The sequence below is a fragment of the Mustela putorius genome, unplaced genomic scaffold (genome assembly GCF_011764305.1).
Source record: "Mustela putorius furo isolate JIRA1106 unplaced genomic scaffold, ASM1176430v1.1 tig00000139_pilon_pilon_pilon, whole genome shotgun sequence".
NCBI classification, from domain to species: Eukaryota; Metazoa; Chordata; class Mammalia; order Carnivora; family Mustelidae; genus Mustela; species Mustela putorius.
This window is the reverse complement of record NW_025421293.1, coordinates 8,948,503-8,970,978: the sequence shown is the minus strand read 5'-3', so window position 1 is coordinate 8,970,978 and position 22,476 is coordinate 8,948,503. Positions and strand designations below refer to the sequence as shown.

The window sequence follows — 22,476 nt, the reverse complement described above, 5'->3', positions numbered from 1 at the left end:
TGGGTGCAGCATGAATTCTGCTACAGTCCGTGTTTTCCTGTTTATTGTATTGCTGAGCAAAATCTGGATGAACATTTTAGGGATTTAGACATTTAGACCCTGTCTCTAAGCTCCCTGATGGCAGAGCCCCTGTCCTGTTGCATGGTGTCCCTAGTGCTAGCAATGCATCCACACATAGTGCTTGCTGAAAGATCTCAAAATGACCAAGTCATCTGTTTTCTGTACCAGGAGACCTGATGGTTCCCAGAAGCTCAGCAGTTCCCTCTCCTGTAGCTTCTCTAATGGAAACCGGGGAGCACTCCTGATACTTGTCTGTGATTCATTCAGTCACGAGAGGAACTGCTTATCTGTGTGTGTCAGGGACGGTGCCAGGCAGTATGCAATCCATGTATTAAAAATGCGTATTATGGATAATTTTATTAAAGATTTTATTTATTTGATGGGCACCTGGGTGGCTCAGTTGTTAAGCAGCTGCTTTTGGCTGGGGATATGATCTCGGGTTCTGGGATCGAGCCTCACGTCAGGCTCCCTGCTCAGCAAGAGGCCGGCTTCTCCCTCTCCCGCTCCCTGTGCTTGAGTTCCCTTGCTTGCTCTGTCTCTCTCTCTGCCCAATAAATAAATAAAATCTTTTTAAGAGATTTTATTTATTTGAGTGAGAGAGAGGGAGAAAGAGCATAAGTGGGGGAAGGGGAAGAGGGAGAGGGAGAAGCAAGCTCCAGACTGAGCAGGGAGCCCAACATGGGGCTTGATCCCAGGACCCTGGGATTATAATCTGAGCTGAAAGCAGATGGTTAACTAACTGACCCACCAGGTGCCCCTATTGTGGAGAATTTTTGACACATGTACAACCATATTCTATAGACACAAGTCTATGAAATACTTTACATGAATCTATCTGTGCCCATCACCTGCCCAACAAATACCAACCCATATCAGCTGCCCCATCCATGCACTGTTATAATTCCTTATCTGTTTTCTGTATTACATTAAAACATATCATCGGTAAACATTCTAGTATCTTCTCTATAATATAGTGAGTTTTAAATAGTACCTCTCCACAATGCCATTATCACTTTTCATTCATATGGAGGAATGAATTGTAAATAAATTATAGTTCTAACCTTTAAGGAATTTATAGCTTTGTGGGCAGGTAGACAAAAACTCAGTAATTAGAGTGATTATTCGTAATTGTGAGTATGATTATAGTGGAGTTGTGTCACGTGCCTACGTAAATCATCTGAAAATCGGTTGGGGTTGTCCTAGCAGGAGGGTAAGGAGGGAAAGGGAAATAATAACAATGTAAATCATGGGGCGCATTTGTCCTGCTTCCTTTCTGCATGGATATAAGACCAACGTCAGTCAGTGTAGGTGAGATCCTACATTTCCTTCAATCAGGCTCATTTCTTGCCTTTCAGAGGATGAACATCTCACCACCTTGAATATAATTTGAGTATTTAAGATAAATCTTTTCAAAAGCATTCCTCCCATCTCTTCAACAAGACTGAATGCCCCCATAGGGGAAGGGGTATCCAGTGACCTGTAGCAATGACCACAGCAGAGTAGCATAGAAGGACTTCTGTAACCAGCCAATCAAATTTCCTATGTATCCCTGGTTGAGAACCCCAAATATGTAGCTCTTGTGATTTTTAAGCTTCCCTAACTTGTTTCCAACTTTTGTTGTGGAATCAGGTTCAGTAAGAAGAACAAGGACAGCATAAATCCTTACATATACCTGCCCTTTGGAACTGGACCCCGAAATTGCCTTGGGATGAGGTTTGCGATCATGAACATGAAACTTGCCCTTGTCAGAGTCCTGCAGAACTTCTCCTTCAAACCTTGTAAAGAAACACAGGTCAGAGAGAGCACTTTCTGCAAAAAGAATGTTTTATTGTATTTTTTTTAAATTAAGGGATATGGAATAGAGCTGTGTGTGTGTGTGTGTGTGTGTGTGGACTCATTCATGCCTAGTAATTTGTTCTATCAGTCAGAGAATCTATTTGAAGCCATCTGTGATGTTCAAGGGCCCTTCTGTTCCTGAGTGCCATATCTGTGGTTTATGACCACCCAACCATAAGGGTCACATGGCCAGTACAGTTCATGTGACATCATTATACACAGAATGATGACCTTGAGCAGTATTTTAAATTTCTTTTAAGTCCATGGGAAGGAAGGAACCAAGTTGTGCATAGTCATGACTTGCAGTGATAACCACGTTGTGACTTTTGAACGATGCTCCTCTCCACCATGACTTACAGACACTCTGGTGTTCTCAAACCCTCATTGTACGTGGGAATCAGTGGGTTTGTGAAAAATCCTGATGCCCAGGTCATCTCAGAAACTCTAACCTAATTCACCCAGAGTGTGACTTTAAAGGTGCCCCCTTTAATGAAGCCTGTGTGATTCACAAGGGCAAGCAAGGTTGAGAGTGTGTGAAGCATCTGGTGTGAAGTATTTCTGCCTGATGTGAAGGACTCCCAGGGTCCAGGCCATCCTGGGTATGTGACTCCCCCTTCTGCAAGCCTAGCTCCTGTCAGGCTGTGCTTCCTTCCCATCCCAATCTGTCATTATGAATGGATGTTTCCACAAGAGAGGTGACAGCGTGTTTAGCAGTGTGGATGTCCATACAACAAAATGTGTAATAAACACTCAGGAGTCAACGTATAGAAAATTAACTCTGGCACTTTTCAAAATTGTTTGCCACAATGGCTAAGAATCTGTTTTAAATGGTAAAGACTCGCCCTTTTTCCTTAAAATAGAAGAAGAACACCAGCCAACATCAATGTGTCTCCAGCCTGCTACAGATTAACAATAGATCATCTGTTGAATGAGTGATGGATGAATGCTTTCATGCTCCAGTCTTGACAGCTTACAGAGTACTTTTAAAAAATCAGAGATAGATGAATCTAGTAATAGTATTTATATGTTTGTAATACATCGCTGTCCTTCATGTATCTTGCCTTCTTTGCTTCTGTTGTTGGCAGGGTTTCATTTGTTGATTCTCATATGCTTGTTTTAACTGTTGCAGATCCCCATGAAATTAAATGTTCAAGGGTTAATTCAACCAGAAAAACCCATTGTTCTCAAGGTTGAGCTAAGAGATGGAGTGTAAATGGAGCCTGACTTCCCCTATGGACCTCCCTTTTGTTCTCCAAGAAGCTGTATCCCAGATCACCAGAGACCTCAATTTCCTTTGTGAGTAAAACCCAGAAATGAAGATGGCCTGCATCTACTGCCTGTGACAGATGACTAGGGCTTCCATACATTCACTTAGCTTTTTTGGTGTCTGTGTAGAGCATTCTGTATTGTGGAGAGCGAAGGAGGTGCCCAATAAGTGCCAGTGATGTCGACTTAGCCTGTCTGGTTCACACAGACTACCCCCAGTTAGTACCATCTGTTCCCCGTTAAAGAATAAAACTTTCTCCACAATTTTATCAACCTACTTTAATGAAAATGAGAATTATAATCATGACTATGGGAGTGATATTTCTATCACATGTCTTATTTTGAATATGCCACATTAACTATCACACTGAGCAAGTCTATCAACATCACTTTACAAAACTCTGAACTGATGTTTTTGTGCACATTAAAAGGGAATCTGTAAAATGATGAGTGAGAGCCAGTGACTGAATGTTTTCAGTTGCTGGGTGGGTGGAGCTCATTCATAACTCCAATGTGATATATTAAGATAAGTGAGAGTTAAGCCACTGTGACTTTGCCCATTGGTCAGAAAGTCTATTCACAATTGAATTCTACAGGTCGTGGAACACATGTTTTTTCTAACTCTCAGTTGAGGCACTTAGTATTATATGATTAGTTTTTATTTCATCTGCCCTGATATTCTGGTACCCAGAGGACATGCTTTCTCTTTGTGTTCTAGCCTCAGCTCCCAACTGTCCTGACAGAATGAATGTTGAATCAGATGTGGTTGATTGGCCGGTTGACTTGGCAGGAAGGCGAAAAACATTTGTCCATTTCAGTTGGTATGAGGAGCTGCATAGAATTCTTCCTATTTCTCCCCTCCCCTCCAGCCCCTTCTATCTCCTTTCCTGGCCTTTTCCTTTGCCTTTCCTTTCCAGATAATTTAGTCCTAATGCCATCAGTGGGGCACAGCCAGGTGGCAGCCCCATGCTGGGGTCAGGGGCAGAGAAGAGTCATAGTGACTCCAAGTTAGAGACTGAGTGTGGTGGGAGGGTGTACACATGGAAAAGCAGGCTGGCATGGGTGAGGGAGCCCAAGCTAGATGAGAGGTGTGCCCACACAGAGGTTGGTCTGAAGGAGACCTTGGAGCCCAAGTACAGTGTGGAGAACCCAGGTAGTATGGTCGGGGCATACATGAGTGGTAAGAGATGGAATAAAGGTTAGTTACGTAAAGAGGGATTGATCAAATAGGTAAATATATTACCGCTAAATGGTTTCAGGAGTTTCTCTGTTGGAGAAGGGAGTCTCTGACTTGGAAAGGGAGAAAGCCAAATGAAGCCTGTGTATTCAGAGACTGGAAGTGAGTGTGTCAATGCAATGTCGTGCTTTCCTATGGATAGATGTCAGATTGGTAGAGAGAGAAATGTATGTGTCTGTCTGTGTATGTGCAAGAACACACATCCCCTACCTCTCTCCATGGACAGTTCTTAGAAACAATGACTCGGTAAGAGCAAAGAGCTTACCTACTGCCCAGATCTTGGCTCACAAATGTTATTTTCCACTGAAGGGAACTAGGGCATTTGAGAGAAATGACTGATTCCAGGCTGGGAAAGCACATGATGAGCCAGGAGCATTGTGTACTCCACAGTGATGGGGAAACATCCACAGGACACAGAGCTAATATGTGGGGTCACTTCCACCCCTCAGGAACAATTTGGGCATCATGTTAACTAGCGATAGGGAGAGATTATAGCCCATTGAATAAAACTGGACACTTGAGTACGCACAGGTGGAGAGAAATACAGGAACAGATTACAATTGATGAGGACACAGTTTCAAAGTACTACAGCTCAGACACCCATGAGTTCCTGAAGAAAGAGCAGCTGACAGAGCAGAGACCCGGCAGACCAGTGAGCACCATCAGGAACAGGAGGAAGGGATGGAGCATCACCAGATAGGATGTGGTTGGAGGAACCCAGCGTCCCCTCTGGGATATTCTTGCCAAGGAGGCAAACCTGAAAAGAAATCCCCCAAATTGTGAGACACACTGAAATAAAAGAATATCTACTCCTAATTTGTAACTGGTGTGCAATCTTCTACAACATCACGGTCCTGAAAGCAATAAAAAAAGAAAACGCAAGCCAGGATTGGAGTCGCTGGTCCGCAACCCCACCTCACAGCAAGCAACTGTGTTTCAACGTATCCCAGGAAGGGGACCTTTCAAGAGTCTGTCTGAAATTTCCTGATGTACACTAGTGAGTCATTCATTGCAGGATAGAAACCCTGCAAGTCCATCCCCCAGAATGAAGGTGTCCTGTCCTGAAGCAATGCTTCCTTTTCCCTCTGTGCTCTTCCTGCCCCACTCTCATCCCTAGAAAACCATGCAATTGTACACATCCTGGGAGTATCTGTGGAGTTGGCAGGTGGGATGGTGCCAGTTCATGAATTGCTTAATAAAGCCAATCAGATGTTCAAGTTGCTTGCAGAATTTTGTTTCGTTTGTTTTGTTTTTTAACAAAATACCAGAGACAAAATAAGGCAGACTGAACAAAGGAGACTAAAGAAGGGTGACATGTAACCTCAGTGTGTGAGCAGTGTCCTTCTGCTATAAAGGACATTGTGAGACCAGTTGAGGGAATTGAAGGTTCTTTTTTAAAGATTTTATTTATTAATTTATTTGACAGACAGAGATCGCAAACAGGCAGAGAGGCAGGCAGAGAGAGAGGAAGGGAAGCAGGCTCCCTGCTGAGCAGAGAGCCCAGTGCAGGCTCAATCCCAGGACCCTGGGATCATGACCTGAGCAGAAGGCAGAGGCTTTAACCCACTGAGCCACCCAGGGAATTGAAGGTTCTGGTTGTTCCTTGCCATAATGTGTCAGCATCCACTTCCTGACTTTGATAGAGATATCTTCATAGGAATATGGGGGATTTTGAAATATCGGGTCAGCATTTACTCTGAGATGTGTCAGGAGAATAGTTCTTGGAAGAGACTCTTCTGGGAGGTTGTAATTGTTTTCTGGGAGAAGTGGATCACAAAAGCAGCTTGAGCCTACACAGCTCTCCTTGTCCTTTGCCTGAATCTAGCTTATATTATTTTAAGCAACGAGGCAGCACCACACAATGAATGAGAGATGGGAAGCTCTGAGGCTGGAGCTCCTGGAGTTTGAATCCCAGCTTAGTCCAGGGCTGAGTCTAGACCAATCAGTGGCCTTGGGTAAATGAAGAAAAGGTACCCCCTTTGCATAGCTGGGCCCACAAGCTTTGGGCCACATTTTAGCACCCATATGCCCCTTAGCTGAATGCCACTGTGCAGAAGTTAGCTAGGGCTTTTTTATTGTCTCAGGTCAGGTCCCTAAAAGTTGAGCCTGAGGTGGGGGTTCTAGAGCAAATGGTTTACTAAGACAGTGCTCTCAGGAGAAAGGATTGAGGGGAGCTGGGTAGGGCAGGAGCACAAGCTGAGCAAAGCTGGGGCAGGGGGAGCCTAATATCATGGAGAGCTCTGGATCTAGAATTGTATTACAGAGTCGATATCACTATGAGTTAGTCACTAGCATTTTCTACTCCATCAGTGGGTCATAGACTGCCTTCCCGCCTCCAAGAGGCACAAACTCCTAGGTGAAGTGGGTTCAGATTGGCCAAGGGTGATTCCCCAGAGAGTGGGGCAGCTTGAGCTCATAAGAATGAATTTTTCCAGAGACTGGGGGATGAGTATGCTGCCTGGCGACAGGAGTCTGGTACCCGCCTCCTCTACAGACACTTTTCATGGAACCTGGAGTTAATTAGTTAACACCTTCCCTCCTTGGTACTTAGTGCCTCAGATTGTGTAAAATAGGGGCAGACTACCGGTGCCTATCTGACATGATAATGAAACCAGATGATGTGTGTGAGGTGTTTGGGACACAGACCAGGGAGCATGCAGCGAGCTCATAATCAATGTTGGCTATTACTCTCATAGCTGTATTATCCTCAGTCCTCTAGAGACCATGTTCATTTGGACATTTGGGCTCCATCCCTGTGAAGTCCAGCTTCAATCTCCATTTGAGAAAGTAATTGCAGACATCTTTCCCAGAGGCTTAACTATGAAGATACTAATGCCTCAGCTGGTGTTGTCCAGGAATTTTTCAAAAAACAATATAAACACGCCCTGTCTAGAAGTGACTTTGTAAGATGAAAATCAACATGTGAACCTCACTGGGATGGTCAGCAGGGGCACCCTCATGCCCTAGCACCCAGACCCAACATGAAGTGATGAGCTTGGCCTCAAAGGAACTTGGCCTTGCTCTCTAACTTACTATCCCAGCTGGAGGAAAAAGGGCTCTCCTTGTCACCACAACTACCACCCCTTCCGCCCCACAAGAGCTCTGGCAATGAGAAGCCAGCACACTTCAAACTCCTGGGTTACTCCAATGGACTCCAGTTTATAATAGCCTTCCCTACTTCCCCTTCCCCCCTGAAAAAGTACAGCTCCCTTTTGTTCTTCAGACTTGACTACGGTTGCTGCAGCTTGTTTGTTCTGGATTGCAATTCTCATTTCTTTCTGATTAACTCCCTCTGTGCTATTAGAACAACTGGCAGGTTTTAGTTTTAAGGTTAACAGTCATCATGACTAGGAGCAGGCAGTCTTGGGGCCCAGGATGCACTGCAGTAATAGCTCCGTGTTCTGATGGCATCTCTCCAGGACGTTCTTAGAATTGCTTTTCTGGTACCAGAGTTCTGCCTAGTGTGTCTGGTCATCTCCACGCTGTACGGTGTCCAGGATTCATGAAGAGCTCAGATGAGAGCTACTTAAATCTTTGAGGGTCAAAGACAGGCAGGACCAGAAATGTTGAGTCAAAATTAGCTCATTCAGGGGCTTATTTCTTCTCCTGTGACAGATTAGCTTCTGCAGAGGAGGTGACTGTCCATGGGACTGATAGGACTTATAGGGTGTGTGAACTTCTAATTCAGTTTTTTAGTTCAAGAATTGTCTTCTCCATGGACTCTTGTTTGAAGATGCAAATCCTTGTTTGTAAATGTAGTACTGTAAGTCTATATGTAAGTATATAGGATTCTCTATTTACCTGTCACTATCTCTATCTCTTTATCACCTAATCATATTTACCTCTTTACCTACCTGTCATCTCTCTCTCTCTCTCTCTCTCTATCTATCTATAATCTATCTATCATTTATCTATTTATCCTCATCATCACCAGTCATCGTTGTACGTATCTAGAAATGCTGAAATCCCTAGAAGCCCCAGGCATTCCAGGCCCAGCTGTTCAGGTCTCTTCAAACCAGACATGGAAAGAGAGCCTTCAGGATGACTCCAGCCCCAGCCTGTCTCCAACCACATGAGACTGCAAGCAAGGGTTGGCTATCTGAGTCCAGTCCCTTATTTCATGGGTAAAAGAAAAGATTGTACAGTCCTTTTGGGTGGTCTGTCATGCTACATTAAATCATTGCAATATCCCTTCTTCACTTCAGTGGAGTCAGATGTATAGGACCCAGAAGAGAGGTGACAATTGGGGGAAGTTGGTGGAAGCCATCACCTTTCAGTTCCTGTGAATTATGGAGGCAGCAGTGGGGTTGTGGATGAGCTCAGAGAAAGGAGTATGGTTGTCTAAACAGGGGTGGTTCTTGGAGTCCTGTAGATCAGGACAAAAGGGAAGAAGGGAGAAGACTGACTTTCTTGAGCACCTGTCACATGCTGGACCTTCATGACACCCAAGGCTTTAAGCCCCTCCATGCCTCTCAGAAGGACAACACTTTGGCTGTAGGGTACCTAGGTTTGAAGAGCACCCCAGTATCTCTCCTCCTGGTGTGTAGTCCCTCCCCATGAACAGGGCTGGCCTGGGATACCAGGAGGATATTTTGGGCATGTCAGTGTGTGACTGCAGCTGAGTCATATGAGAAAAAGATGCTTCCACCTTGCCCCTCTTGGTCAAGTGACTGGGACAAGTCAGCGGCTATGTTGTAAGGACAGTAAAGCAGCCACATGGTACACACCTGAGACCTCCTGTCAGAGTTGGTGCTGACCTGCCAAGCCCATGAGTGAGCTACTTGTGATGTAGCTTCCCACTCAGTCCAGCCTGCAGAGGATGGCAGCCCCATCCAATAGTTTGGCCACAGCCTCATGAGAGGCTCTGGTCAGAGCCACTCAGCTAAGTCATTTCCAAATTCCTCACCAACAGATTCTGAGATAATAAAATCATTGTTTTATGCCACTGTGTTCTATGGTAATTGATTACAGTGTAGTAACTAATACAGAGACAGAGGAGCTGGGATGTCTTAGATGCCACAGCTTAGAACTCAGCAGAGTGTCCAGGGGTTGACTGTCTGCTGGGCTTGTTGGGCAGAGAGGGGGGTGATGGTGGTGGTGGTGTGTTTGTGTCCAGAGGTGTGTATGTCTAGGTGTGTGTGTGTGTGTGTATGTGTGGCTTTTGTGTAACGGGAGTGTGTGTTTAGATGTGTGTTTGTGTTTACAGGGGAGTGTGTGTGTCCAGAAGTTGTGTGTGTTTCTGTGTACAGGATGTGTGTATAGGGGGGCATGTGTGTATATACAGGGGTTTGGGTACAAGGGAGTGTGTTGGAATGGGTATGCATACACATAGGTAAAGAGGTAGGGTCCCAGCAGTTGTTCTATTGGGAAGCTGAAGATTCCTGCCACCACTAGGCTGTGCTGGTTGAGGGGCAGACTCTGCCTGGATCCAAAGCCAGCTGTGCTAAAACAAGCTAGGGGATCTAGTTATTTAAACCTAAGGGTCTCAGTTTCCCCATCTGTGATGCAGGGATGATAATAGTGGGCCTTCACATGCCTGTCACCGAGGGCTAGAGAGCACACAGCAGTGAATGTGTGCTCTCATCAGAGTTGGGGGGATGGTGGAGGTCCTGGGTATCAGTGATAAGGGCAGGTCAGCAAGGGCAACTCCCGGTCCTCATGGAGCCATGGACACAGCCACAAACCATCACGGAACCCTCTGTAGAGCCAGGGCAGAGGCCAGGTGCCACCTGTAAAGTCCAGAGCAGAGAGAAGTTCAGAGGCCCACTTTCCCGGCTCAGAAGAAGTCACACCCCCAAACATCCTGAGCTCATTCTGGGAGGAGCAGGGAGAGGGAAATGGTGGGGTAGGGGGGAGGAATCAGAAAGACTGAATTCAGAAGCTCATTATCTAAGTGAGACCAAGAAGTTCTTGATGGTAACAAGAAATCCTTCCTCCACGATGTCACCCCAAGAAGAGTCTCATGGGGATGATGATGTCAATGATAAAAAATCAAAGAGCCACATTTTCTTTGGATATCTATGTGTTTTCAAGAGCAGTCTGTCTGACTGGATTATAATTCTTATAGCTAAGACTTGGGAATTGCAAATGATAGAAAGCTCAGTTATGAGCTAAAACTATGACATGGCTGCTAAAAAAAGCTACTAAAACCACAGACTGCTTTTTTGGTATGCAGATCAAAGGAAAGCTAGCTCCAGGATATGGTAGACCTTGAGAGATTTTCTACTCTTTGTATTTTAAGCCACAATACTCTCCTCCTTCTCATACTGGTTCTTTGTTTATTCTTCAGTGTCCCTGTCCTAGACATTTGTAGTTGCAAAATCAAGACCTATTTTGTTCATATTTAATGTTATTATGTTTGTTTTGACATGCTATACTAGTTTATCCAAAAATTTTTTACATCTTGATTCTGACATTCAACATATTAACGCTTTTCCCCAGCTTTCTGTCAACTTCAATTTAATCATATCACTGTCTATATCACTGTCTATATTTTCATCCATATCATTGATTAAAATGTTGTCTAGAAAAGCAACAAGTCTAGTATAGAGCTAGATATCTCTTTTAGGCTGTCATAAAACTCAAATCAACTATTTTGGAGTTAAACTTATGGATCATATGCTACTCCATCATTCAACCCATGTTTTCTTCATTCTGTCCACAAAGAGATCACAAAGAAATTTTACAGAAGTCAATATACATCATTATTTTGTATTCTCTTTGTATAGAAGTCCAGTACCAATCCAAAGAAGAAATCAACTTCCTTTGGTAGGCTAGCTCCTACATGTTTACCTTTTCATTCCACGTGGCAAATAAAGAACATTTAGTCCACACTCACTGCACACTAGAAGTTGTATAGGCCCTTTACATATATTATTTCATCTAAAGTTCTCCCAACAAACCTGGAAGGCGGATAATGTTACTCTTCCTATATAAAAAAATGGTAAAACTAAGGCTCAGAAATATGAGATGACCAGGGCACCTGGGTGGCTGTCAATTAAGTCTTCAGCTCAGGTCATGATCCCAGAGTCCTTGGATCAAGCCCTGTGTCAGGCTCACTACTGGGCAGGGAGTCTGCTTGTCTCTCTCCCTCCGCCTTTCCCCCTGGCTCATGCTCCCTCTCCCTCTCTCTCACTCTCTCTCTCAAAAAGATAAATAAAATCTTGAAAGAAAGAAAGAAGGAAAGAAAGAAATGAACGTGGGATGATCTGTCTGAGATCACACTTCTAGCAAGTGGTCTAAGTAGAATTTAGACATTCAAATGCTAAAAGTTGTGTTCTACTATACCAAGTATGTGATATAAAATTGGTCCTTGATAAATGTTTTTTTAATCAATCACAAAAAAAGAAAAAAAAAAAGAGCAGCCTGTCTCTCATTTCTGCAGTTGGAACCATATCACCATTGATTGATTAACAAAGATGAAATGGAAGAATCAGCAAGCTGGAAAGATCTCACTCTTGAAATCAAAGGCTTAATTTTACAGATTTATCATTTAATCCTCCTAATAACCCTCTGAAGAAATTGAGGCACAGAGAGGTTAGTGACTTGCTTATAGTGAGAGAGTAGAAAAGTTGGAGCCCTTTGACCTGTGGCCTCACTCACTATGCTGAGCTGCTTCCAGACAATTTCATTAGTCCCAGTGCTGGGCTGGAGCCCACTCGCCCCAAAGGACAGAAAAGGCATTATGACTAATGCTGACCCCACAGCTGTCCTTTCAGAGCCTACGCAGTGCTGAGCACACAGTGTTCTTCACTTCAGCAAAATATTGTGGCTGTTTGTGAGACACATCTTGGATACAGCCTGTGGACTCCACCAGTACCTCTATTGTTTTTGTCACTTGGGCACTTCCCAACACCTGCTATCCGAGGCTCATCTGAACCTCAAAAATGCCTAGAGGTCAGCAGGAAGTTTCTTGCTCTGGTTTTTTTTGTTTAGATCGACAAACATTTCCTAGTTACCACTCTGGTTCGGGTCCAAATATGCCCTGTAGGCAGGGCAAAGTCCAGACTCATGGATAGACTCAATAGATTCAATATGGTGGAAGGTCAACTGCAGTGGTTTGAGAGCACAGAGAAGGAGCGCTTGTCTCCAAAGGAGGTTGGGGGACCTGATATCTTGTCTGAGCCTGGAAAGAACCTAGATGTCCATCAACAGATGAATGGATCAAGAAGATGTGGTATATATACACAATGGAATACTATGCAGCCATCAAAAGAAATGAAATCTTGCCATTTGCGACAACATGGATGGAACTAGAGCATATCATGCTTAGCGAAATAAGTCAAGCAGAGAAAGACAACTATCATGTGATCTCCCTGATATGAGGAAGTGGTGATGCAACATGGGGGCTTAAGTGGGTAGAAGAATCAATGAAACAAGATGGGATTGGGAGGGAGACAAATCATAAGTGACTCTTAATCTCACAAAACAAACTGAGGGTTGCTGGGGGGAGGGGGTTTGGGAGATGGGGGTGGGATTATGGACATTGGGGAGGGTATGTGCTTTGGTGAGTGCTGTGAAGTGTGTAAACCTGGTGATTCACAGACCTGTACCCCTGGGGATAAAAATATATGTTTACAAAAAATAAAAAATTAAAAAAAAAAAAAAAGAAATCCTTCCTCCACGATGTCACCCCAAGAAGAGTCTCATGGGGATGATGATGTCAATGATAAAAAATCAAAGAGCCACATTTTCTTTGGATATCTATGTGTTTTCAAGAGCAGTCTGTCTGACTGGATTATAATTCTTATAGCTAAGACTTGGGAATTGCAAATGATAGAAAGCTCAGTTATGAGCTAAAACTATGACATGGCTGCTAAAAAAAGCTACTAAAACCACAGACTGCTTTTTTGGTATGCAGATCAAAGGAAAGCTAGCTCCAGGATATGGTAGACCTTGAGAGATTTTCTACTCTTTGTATTTTAAGCCACAATACTCTCCTCCTTCTCATACTGGTTCTTTGTTTATTCTTCAGTGTCCCTGTCCTAGACATTTGTAGTTGCAAAATCAAGACCTATTTTGTTCATATTTAATGTTATTATGTTTGTTTTTTGACATGCTATACTAGTTTATCCAAAAATTTTTTACATCTTGATTCTGACATTCAACATATTAACGCTTTTCCCCAGCTTTCTGTCAACTTCAATTTAATCATATCACTGTCTATATCACTGTCTATATTTTCATCCATATCATTGATTAAAATGTTGTCTAGAAAAGCAACAAGTCTAGTATAGAGCTAGATATCTCTTTTAGGCTGTCATAAAACTCAAATCAACTATTTTGGAGTTAAACTTATGGATCATATGCTACTCCATCATTCAACCCATGTTTCTTCATTCTGTCCACAAAGAGATCACAAAGAAATTTTACAGAAGTCAATATACATCATTATTTTGTATTCTCTTTGTATAGAAGTCCAGTACCAATCCAAAGAAGAAATCAACTTCCTTTGGTAGGCTAGCTCCTACATGTTTACCTTTTCATTCCACGTGGCAAATAAAGAACATTTAGTCCACACTCACTGCACACTAGAAGTTGTATAGGCCCTTTACATATATTATTTCATCTAAAGTTCTCCCAACAAACCTGGAAGGCGGATAATGTTACTCTTCCTATATAAAAAATGGTAAAACTAAGGCTCAGAAATATGAGATGACCAGGGCACCTGGGTGGCTGTCAATTAAGTCTTCAGCTCAGGTCATGATCCCAGAGTCCTTGGATCAAGCCCTGTGTCAGGCTCACTACTGGGCAGGGAGTCTGCTTGTCTCTCTCCCCCGCCGCCTTTCCCCCTGGCTCATGCTCCCTCTCCCTCTCTCTCTCTCTCTCTCTCAAAAAAAAAATAAATAAAATCTTGAAAGAAAGAAAGAAGGAAAGAAAGAAATGAACGTGGGATGATCTGTCTGAGATCACACTTCTAGCAAGTGGTCTAAGTAGAATTTAGACATTCAAATGCTAAAAGTTGTGTTCTACTATACCAAGTATGTGATATAAAATTTGGTCCTTGATAAATGTTTTTTTAATCAATCACAAAAAAAGAAAAAAAAAAAAGAGCAGCCTGTCTCTCATTTCTGCAGTTGGAACCATATCACCATTGATTGATTAACAAAGATGAAATGGAAGAATCAGCAAGCTGGAAAGATCTCACTCTTGAAATCAAAGGCTTAATTTTACAGATTTATCATTTAATCCTCCTAATAACCCTCTGAAGAAATGAGGCACAGAGAGGTTAGTGACTTGCTTATAGTGAGAGAGTAGAAAAGTTGGAGCCCTTTGACCTGTGGCCTCACTCACTATGCTGAGCTGCTTCCAGACAATTTCATTAGTCCCAGTGCTGGGCTGGAGCCCACTCGCCCCAAAGGACAGAAAAGGCATTATGACTAATGCTGACCCCACAGCTGTCCTTTCAGAGCCTACGCAGTGCTGAGCACACAGTGTTCTTCACTTCAGCAAAATATTGTGGCTGTTTGTGAGACACATCTTGGATACAGCCTGTGGACTCCACCAGTACCTCTATTGTTTTGTCACTTGGGCACTTCCCAACACCTGCTATCCGAGGCTCATCTGAACCTCAAAAATGCCTAGAGGTCAGCAGGAAGTTTCTTGCTCTGGTTTTTGTTTAGATCGACAAACATTTCCTAGTTACCACTCTGGTTCGGGTCCAAATATGCCCTGTAGGCAGGGCAAAGTCCAGACTCATGGATAGACTCAATAGATTCAATATGGTGGAAGGTCAACTGCAGTGGTTTGAGAGCACAGAGAAGGAGCGCTTGTCTCCAAAGGAGGTTGGGGGACCTGATATCTTGTCTGAGCCTGGAAAGAACCTAGATGTCCATCAACAGATGAATGGATCAAGAAGATGTGGTATATATACACAATGGAATACTATGCAGCCATCAAAAGAAATGAAATCTTGCCATTTGCGACAACATGGATGGAACTAGAGCATATCATGCTTAGCGAAATAAGTCAAGCAGAGAAAGACAACTATCATGTGATCTCCCTGATATGAGGAAGTGGTGATGCAACATGGGGGCTTAAGTGGGTAGAAGAATCAATGAAACAAGATGGGATTGGGAGGGAGACAAATCATAAGTGACTCTTAATCTCACAAAACAAACTGAGGGTTGCTGGGGGGAGGGGGTTTGGGAGATGGGGGTGGGATTATGGACATTGGGGAGGGTATGTGCTTTGGTGAGTGCTGTGAAGTGTGTAAACCTGGTGATTCACAGACCTGTACCCCTGGGGATAAAAATATATGTTTACAAAAAATAAAAAATTAAAAAAAAGAAAAAAGAAATCCTTCCTCCACGATGTCACCCCAAGAAGAGTCTCATGGGGATGATGATGTCAATGATAAAAAATCAAAGAGCCACATTTTCTTTGGATATCTATGTGTTTTCAAGAGCAGTCTGTCTGACTGGATTATAATTCTTATAGCTAAGACTTGGGAATTGCAAATGATAGAAAGCTCAGTTATGAGCTAAAACTATGACATGGCTGCTAAAAAAAGCTACTAAAACCACAGACTGCTTTTTTGGTATGCAGATCAAAGGAAAGCTAGCTCCAGGATATGGTAGACCTTGAGAGATTTTCTACTCTTTGTATTTTAAGCCACAATACTCTCCTCCTTCTCATACTGGTTCTTTGTTTATTCTTCAGTGTCCCTGTCCTAGACATTTGTAGTTGCAAAATCAAGACCTATTTTGTTCATATTTAATGTTATTATGTTTGTTTTGACATGCTATACTAGTTTATCCAAAAATTTTTTACATCTTGATTCTGACATTCAACATATTAACGCTTTTCCCAGCTTTCTGTCAACTTCAATTTAATCATATCACTGTCTATATCACTGTCTATATTTTCATCCATATCATTGATTAAAATGTTGTCTAGAAAAGCAACAAGTCTAGTATAGAGCTAGATATCTCTTTTAGGCTGTCATAAAACTCAAATCAACTATTTTGGAGTTAAACTTATGGATCATATGCTACTCCATCATTCAACCCATGTTTCTTCATTCTGTCCACAAAGAGATCACAAAGAAATTTTACAGAAGTCAATATACATCATTATTTTGTATTCTCTTTGTATAGAAGTCCAGTACCAATCCAAAGAAGAAATCAACTTCCTTTGGTAGGCTAGCTCCTACATGTTTACCTTTTCATTCCACGTGGCAAATAAAGAACATTTAGTCCACACTCACTGCACACTAGAAGTTGTATAGGCCCTTTACATATATTATTTCATCTAAAGTTCTCCCAACAAACCTGGAAGGCGGATAATGTTACTCTTCCTATATAAAAAATGGTAAAACTAAGGCTCAGAAATATGAGATGACCAGGGCACCTGGGTGGCTGTCAATTAAGTCTTCAGCTCAGGTCATGATCCCAGAGTCCTTGGATCAAGCCCTGTGTCAGGCTCACTACTGGGCAGGGAGTCTGCTTGTCTCTCTCCCTCCGCCTTTCCCCCTGGCTCATGCTCCCTCTCCCTCTCTCTCACTCTCTCTCTCAAAAAGATAAATAAAATCTTGAAAGAAAGAAAGAAGGAAAGAAAGAAATGAACGTGGGGGATGATCTGTCTGAGATCACACTTCTAGCAAGTGGTCTAAGTAGAATTTAGACATTCAAATGCTAAAAGTTGTGTTCTACTATACCAAGTATGTGATATAAAATTGGTCCTTGATAAATGTTTTTTTAATCAATCACAAAAAAAGAAAAAAAAAAAGAGCAGCCTGTCTCTCATTTCTGCAGTTGGAACCATATCACCATTGATTGATTAACAAAGATGAAATGGAAGAATCAGCAAGCTGGAAAGATCTCACTCTTGAAATCAAAGGCTTAATTTTACAGATTTATCATTTAATCCTCCTAATAACCCTCTGAAGAAATTGAGGCACAGAGAGGTTAGTGACTTGCTTATAGTGAGAGAGTAGAAAAGTTGGAGCCCTTTGACCTGTGGCCTCACTCACTATGCTGAGCTGCTTCCAGACAATTTCATTAGTCCCAGTGCTGGGCTGGAGCCCACTCGCCCCAAAGGACAGAAAAGGCATTATGACTAATGCTGACCCCACAGCTGTCCTTTCAGAGCCTACGCAGTGCTGAGCACACAGTGTTCTTCACTTCAGCAAAATATTGTGGCTGTTTGTGAGACACATCTTGGATACAGCCTGTGGACTCCACCAGTACCTCTATTGTTTTGTCACTTGGGCACTTCCCAACACCTGCTATCCGAGGCTCATCTGAACCTCAAAAATGCCTAGAGGTCAGCAGGAAGTTTCTTGCTCTGGTTTTTTGTTTAGATCGACAAACATTTCCTAGTTACCACTCTGGTTCGGGTCCAAATATGCCCTGTAGGCAGGGCAAAGTCCAGACTCATGGATAGACTCAATAGATTCAATATGGTGGAAGGTCAACTGCAGTGGTTTGAGAGCACAGAGAAGGAGCGCTTGTCTCCAAAGGAGGTTGGGGGACCTGATATCTTGTCTGAGCCTGGAAAGAACCTAGATGTCCATCAACAGATGAATGGATCAAGAAGATGTGGTATATATACACAATGGAATACTATGCAGCCATCAAAAGAAATGAAATCTTGCCATTTGCGACAACATGGATGGAACTAGAGCATATCATGCTTAGCGAAATAAGTCAAGCAGAGAAAGACAACTATCATGTGATCTCCCTGATATGAGGAAGTGGTGATGCAACATGGGGGCTTAAGTGGGTAGAAGAATCAATGAAACAAGATGGGATTGGGAGGGAGACAAATCATAAGTGACTCTTAATCTCACAAAACAAACTGAGGGTTGCTGGGGGGAGGGGGTTTGGGAGATGGGGGTGGGATTATGGACATTGGGGAGGGTATGTGCTTTGGTGAGTGCTGTGAAGTGTGTAAACCTGGTGATTCACAGACCTGTACCCCTGGGGATAAAAATATATGTTTACAAAAAATAAAAAATTAAAAAAAAAAAAAAGAAATCCTTCCTCCACGATGTCACCCCCCCAGAAGAGTCTCATGGGGATGATGATGTCAATGATAAAAAATCAAAGAGCCACATTTTCTTTGGATATCTATGTGTTTTCAAGAGCAGTCTGTCTGACTGGATTATAATTCTTATAGCTAAGACTTGGGAATTGCAAATGATAGAAAGCTCAGTTATGAGCTAAAACTATGACATGGCTGCTAAAAAAAGCTACTAAAACCACAGACTGCTTTTTTGGTATGCAGATCAAAGGAAAGCTAGCTCCAGGATATGGTAGACCTTGAGAGATTTTCTACTCTTTGTATTTTAAGCCACAATACTCTCCTCCTTCTCATACTGGTTCTTTGTTTATTCTTCAGTGTCCCTGTCCTAGACATTTGTAGTTGCAAAATCAAGACCTATTTTGTTCATATTTAATGTTATTATGTTTGTTTTGACATGCTATACTAGTTTATCCAAAAATTTTTTACATCTTGATTCTGACATTCAACATATTAACGCTTTTCCCCAGCTTTCTGTCAACTTCAATTTAATCATATCACTGTCTATATCACTGTCTATATTTTCATCCATATCATTGATTAAAATGTTGTCTAGAAAAGCAACAAGTCTAGTATAGAGCTAGATATCTCTTTTAGGCTGTCATAAAACTCAAATCAACTATTTTGGAGTTAAACTTATGGATCATATGCTACTCCATCATTCAACCCATGTTTCTTCATTCTGTCCACAAAGAGATCACAAAGAAATTTTACAGAAGTCAATATACATCATTATTTTGTATTCTCTTTGTATAGAAGTCCAGTACCAATCCAAAGAAGAAATCAACTTCCTTTGGTAGGCTAGCTCCTACATGTTTACCTTTTCATTCCACGTGGCAAATAAAGAACATTTAGTCCACACTCACTGCACACTAGAAGTTGTATAGGCCCTTTACATATATTATTTCATCTAAAGTTCTCCCAACAAACCTGGAAGGCGGATAATGTTACTCTTCCTATATAAAAAATGGTAAAACTAAGGCTCAGAAATATGAGATGACCAGGGCACCTGGGTGGCTGTCAATTAAGTCTTCAGCTCAGGTCATGATCCCAGAGTCCTTGATCAAGCCCTGTGTCAGGCTCACTACTGGGCAGGGAGTCTGCTTGTCTCTCTCCCTCCGCCTTTCCCCCTGGCTCATGCTCCCTCTCTCCCTCTCTCTCACTCTCTCTCTCAAAAAGATAAATAAAATCTTGAAAGAAAGAAAGAAGGAAAGAAGAAATGAACGTGGGATGATCTGTCTGAGATCACACTTCTAGCAAGTGGTCTAAGTAGAATTTAGACATTCAAATGCTAAAAGTTGTGTTCTACTATACCAAGTATGTGATATAAAATTGGTCCTTGATAAATGTTTTTTTAATCAATCACAAAAAAAGAAAAAAAAAAAGAGCAGCCTGTCTCTCATTTCTGCAGTTGGAACCATATCACCATTGATTGATTAACAAAGATGAAATGGAAGAATCAGCAAGCTGGAAAGATCTCACTCTTGAAATCAAAGGCTTAATTTTACAGATTTATCATTTAATCCTCCTAATAACCCTCTGAAGAAATTGAGGCACAGAGAGGTTAGTGACTTGCTTATAGTGAGAGAGTAGAAAAGTTGGAGCCCTTTGACCTGTGGCCTCACTCACTATGCTGAGCTGCTTCCAGACAATTTCATTAGTCCCAGTGCTGGGCTGGAGCCCACTCGCCCCAAAGGACAGAAAAGGCATTATGACTAATGCTGACCCCACAGCTGTCCTTTCAGAGCCTACGCAGTGCTGAGCACACAGTGTTCTTCACTTCAGCAAAATATTGTGGCTGTTTGTGAGACACATCTTGGATACAGCCTGTGGACTCCACCAGTACCTCTATTGTTTTGTCACTTGGGCACTTCCCAACACCTGCTATCCGAGGCTCATCTGAACCTCAAAAATGCCTAGAGGTCAGCAGGAAGTTTCTTGCTCTGGTTTTTGTTTAGATCGACAAACATTTCCTAGTTACCACTCTGGTTCGGGTCCAAATATGCCCTGTAGGCAGGGCAAAGTCCAGACTCATGGATAGACTCAATAGATTCAATATGGTGGAAGGTCAACTGCAGTGGTTTGAGAGCACAGAGAAGGAGCGCTTGTCTCCAAAGGAGGTTGGGGGACCTGATATCTTGTCTGAGCCTGGAAAGAACCTAGATGTCCATCAACAGATGAATGGATCAAGAAGATGTGGTATATATACACAATGGAATACTATGCAGCCATCAAAAGAAATGAAATCTTGCCATTTGCGACAACATGGATGGAACTAGAGCATATCATGCTTAGCGAAATAAGTCAAGCAGAGAAAGACAACTATCATGTGATCTCCCTGATATGAGGAAGTGGTGATGCAACATGGGGGCTTAAGTGGGTAGAAGAATCAATGAAACAAGATGGGATTGGGAGGGAGACAAATCATAAGTGACTCTTAATCTCACAAAACAAACTGAGGGTTGCTGGGGGGAGGGGGTTTGGGAGATGGGGGTGGGATTATGGACATTGGGGAGGGTATGTGCTTTGGTGAGTGCTGTGAAGTGTGTAAACCTGGTGATTCACAGACCTGTACCCCTGGGGATAAAAATATATGTTTACAAAAAATAAAAAATTAAAAAAAAAAAAAAAGAAATCCTTCCTCCACGATGTCACCCAAGAAGAGTCTCATGGGGATGATGATGTCAATGATAAAAAATCAAAGAGCCACATTTTCTTTGGATATCTATGTGTTTTCAAGAGCAGTCTGTCTGACTGGATTATAATTCTTATAGCTAAGACTTGGGAATTGCAAATGATAGAAAGCTCAGTTATGAGCTAAAACTATGACATGGCTGCTAAAAAAAGCTACTAAAACCACAGACTGCTTTTTTGGTATGCAGATCAAAGGAAAGCTAGCTCCAGGATATGGTAGACCTTGAGAGATTTTCTACTCTTTGTATTTTAAGCCACAATACTCTCCTCCTTCTCATACTGGTTCTTTGTTTATTCTTCAGTGTCCCTGTCCTAGACATTTGTAGTTGCAAAATCAAGACCTATTTTGTTCATATTTAATGTTATTATGTTTGTTTTGACATGCTATACTAGTTTATCCAAAAATTTTTTACATCTTGATTCTGACATTCAACATATTAACGCTTTTTTCCCCAGCTTTCTGTCAACTTCAATTTAATCATATCACTGTCTATATCACTGTCTATATTTTCATCCATATCATTGATTAAAATGTTGTCTAGAAAAGCAACAAGTCTAGTATAGAGCTAGATATCTCTTTTAGGCTGTCATAAAACTCAAATCAACTATTTTGGAGTTAAACTTATGGATCATATGCTACTCCATCATTCAACCCATGTTTCTTCATTCTGTCCACAAAGAGATCACAAAGAAATTTTACAGAAGTCAATATACATCATTATTTTGTATTCTCTTTGTATAGAAGTCCAGTACCAATCCAAAGAAGAAATCAACTTCCTTTGGTAGGCTAGCTCCTACATGTTTACCTTTTCATTCCACGTGGCAAATAAAGAACATTTAGTCCACACTCACTGCACACTAGAAGTTGTATAGGCCCTTTACATATATTATTTCATCTAAAGTTCTCCCAACAAACCTGGAAGGCGGATAATGTTACTCTTCCTATATAAAAAATGGTAAAACTAAGGCTCAGAAATATGAGATGACCAGGGCACCTGGGTGGCTGTCAATTAAGTCTTCAGCTCAGGTCATGATCCCAGAGTCCTTGGATCAAGCCCTGTGTCAGGCTCACTACTGGGCAGGGAGTCTGCTTGTCTCTCTCCCTCCGCCTTTCCCCCTGGCTCATGCTCCCTCTCCCTCTCTCTCACTCTCTCTCTCAAAAAGATAAATAAAATCTTGAAAGAAAGAAAGAAGGAAAGAAAGAAATGAACGTGGGATGATCTGTCTGAGATCACACTTCTAGCAAGTGGTCTAAGTAGAATTTAGACATTCAAATGCTAAAAGTTGTGTTCTACTATACCAAGTATGTGATATAAAATTGGTCCTTGATAAATGTTTTTTTAATCAATCACAAAAAA

The 22,476-nt window shown here is 42.1% G+C and overlaps 1 protein-coding gene across 2 annotated transcripts in view; it reads left to right on the top strand.

Moving 5' to 3' along the window:
- The window catches only part of LOC101676428 (cytochrome P450 3A12), a 107,456-nt gene extending 101,840 nt beyond the window's left edge, over nucleotides 1-5,616 (top strand). For both annotated transcript variants that reach the window (XM_045075076.1, XM_045075077.1), the window contains 2 exons: nucleotides 1,690-1,852; nucleotides 3,026-5,616. In XM_045075076.1, coding sequence (XP_044931011.1) covers nucleotides 1,690-1,852; nucleotides 3,026-3,109 — 247 coding nt within the window. In that variant the 3' untranslated portion in view covers nucleotides 3,110-5,616. The remainder of the gene's footprint in view (nucleotides 1-1,689; nucleotides 1,853-3,025) is intronic.
- Nucleotides 5,617-22,476: the final 16,860 nt, after the last annotated feature.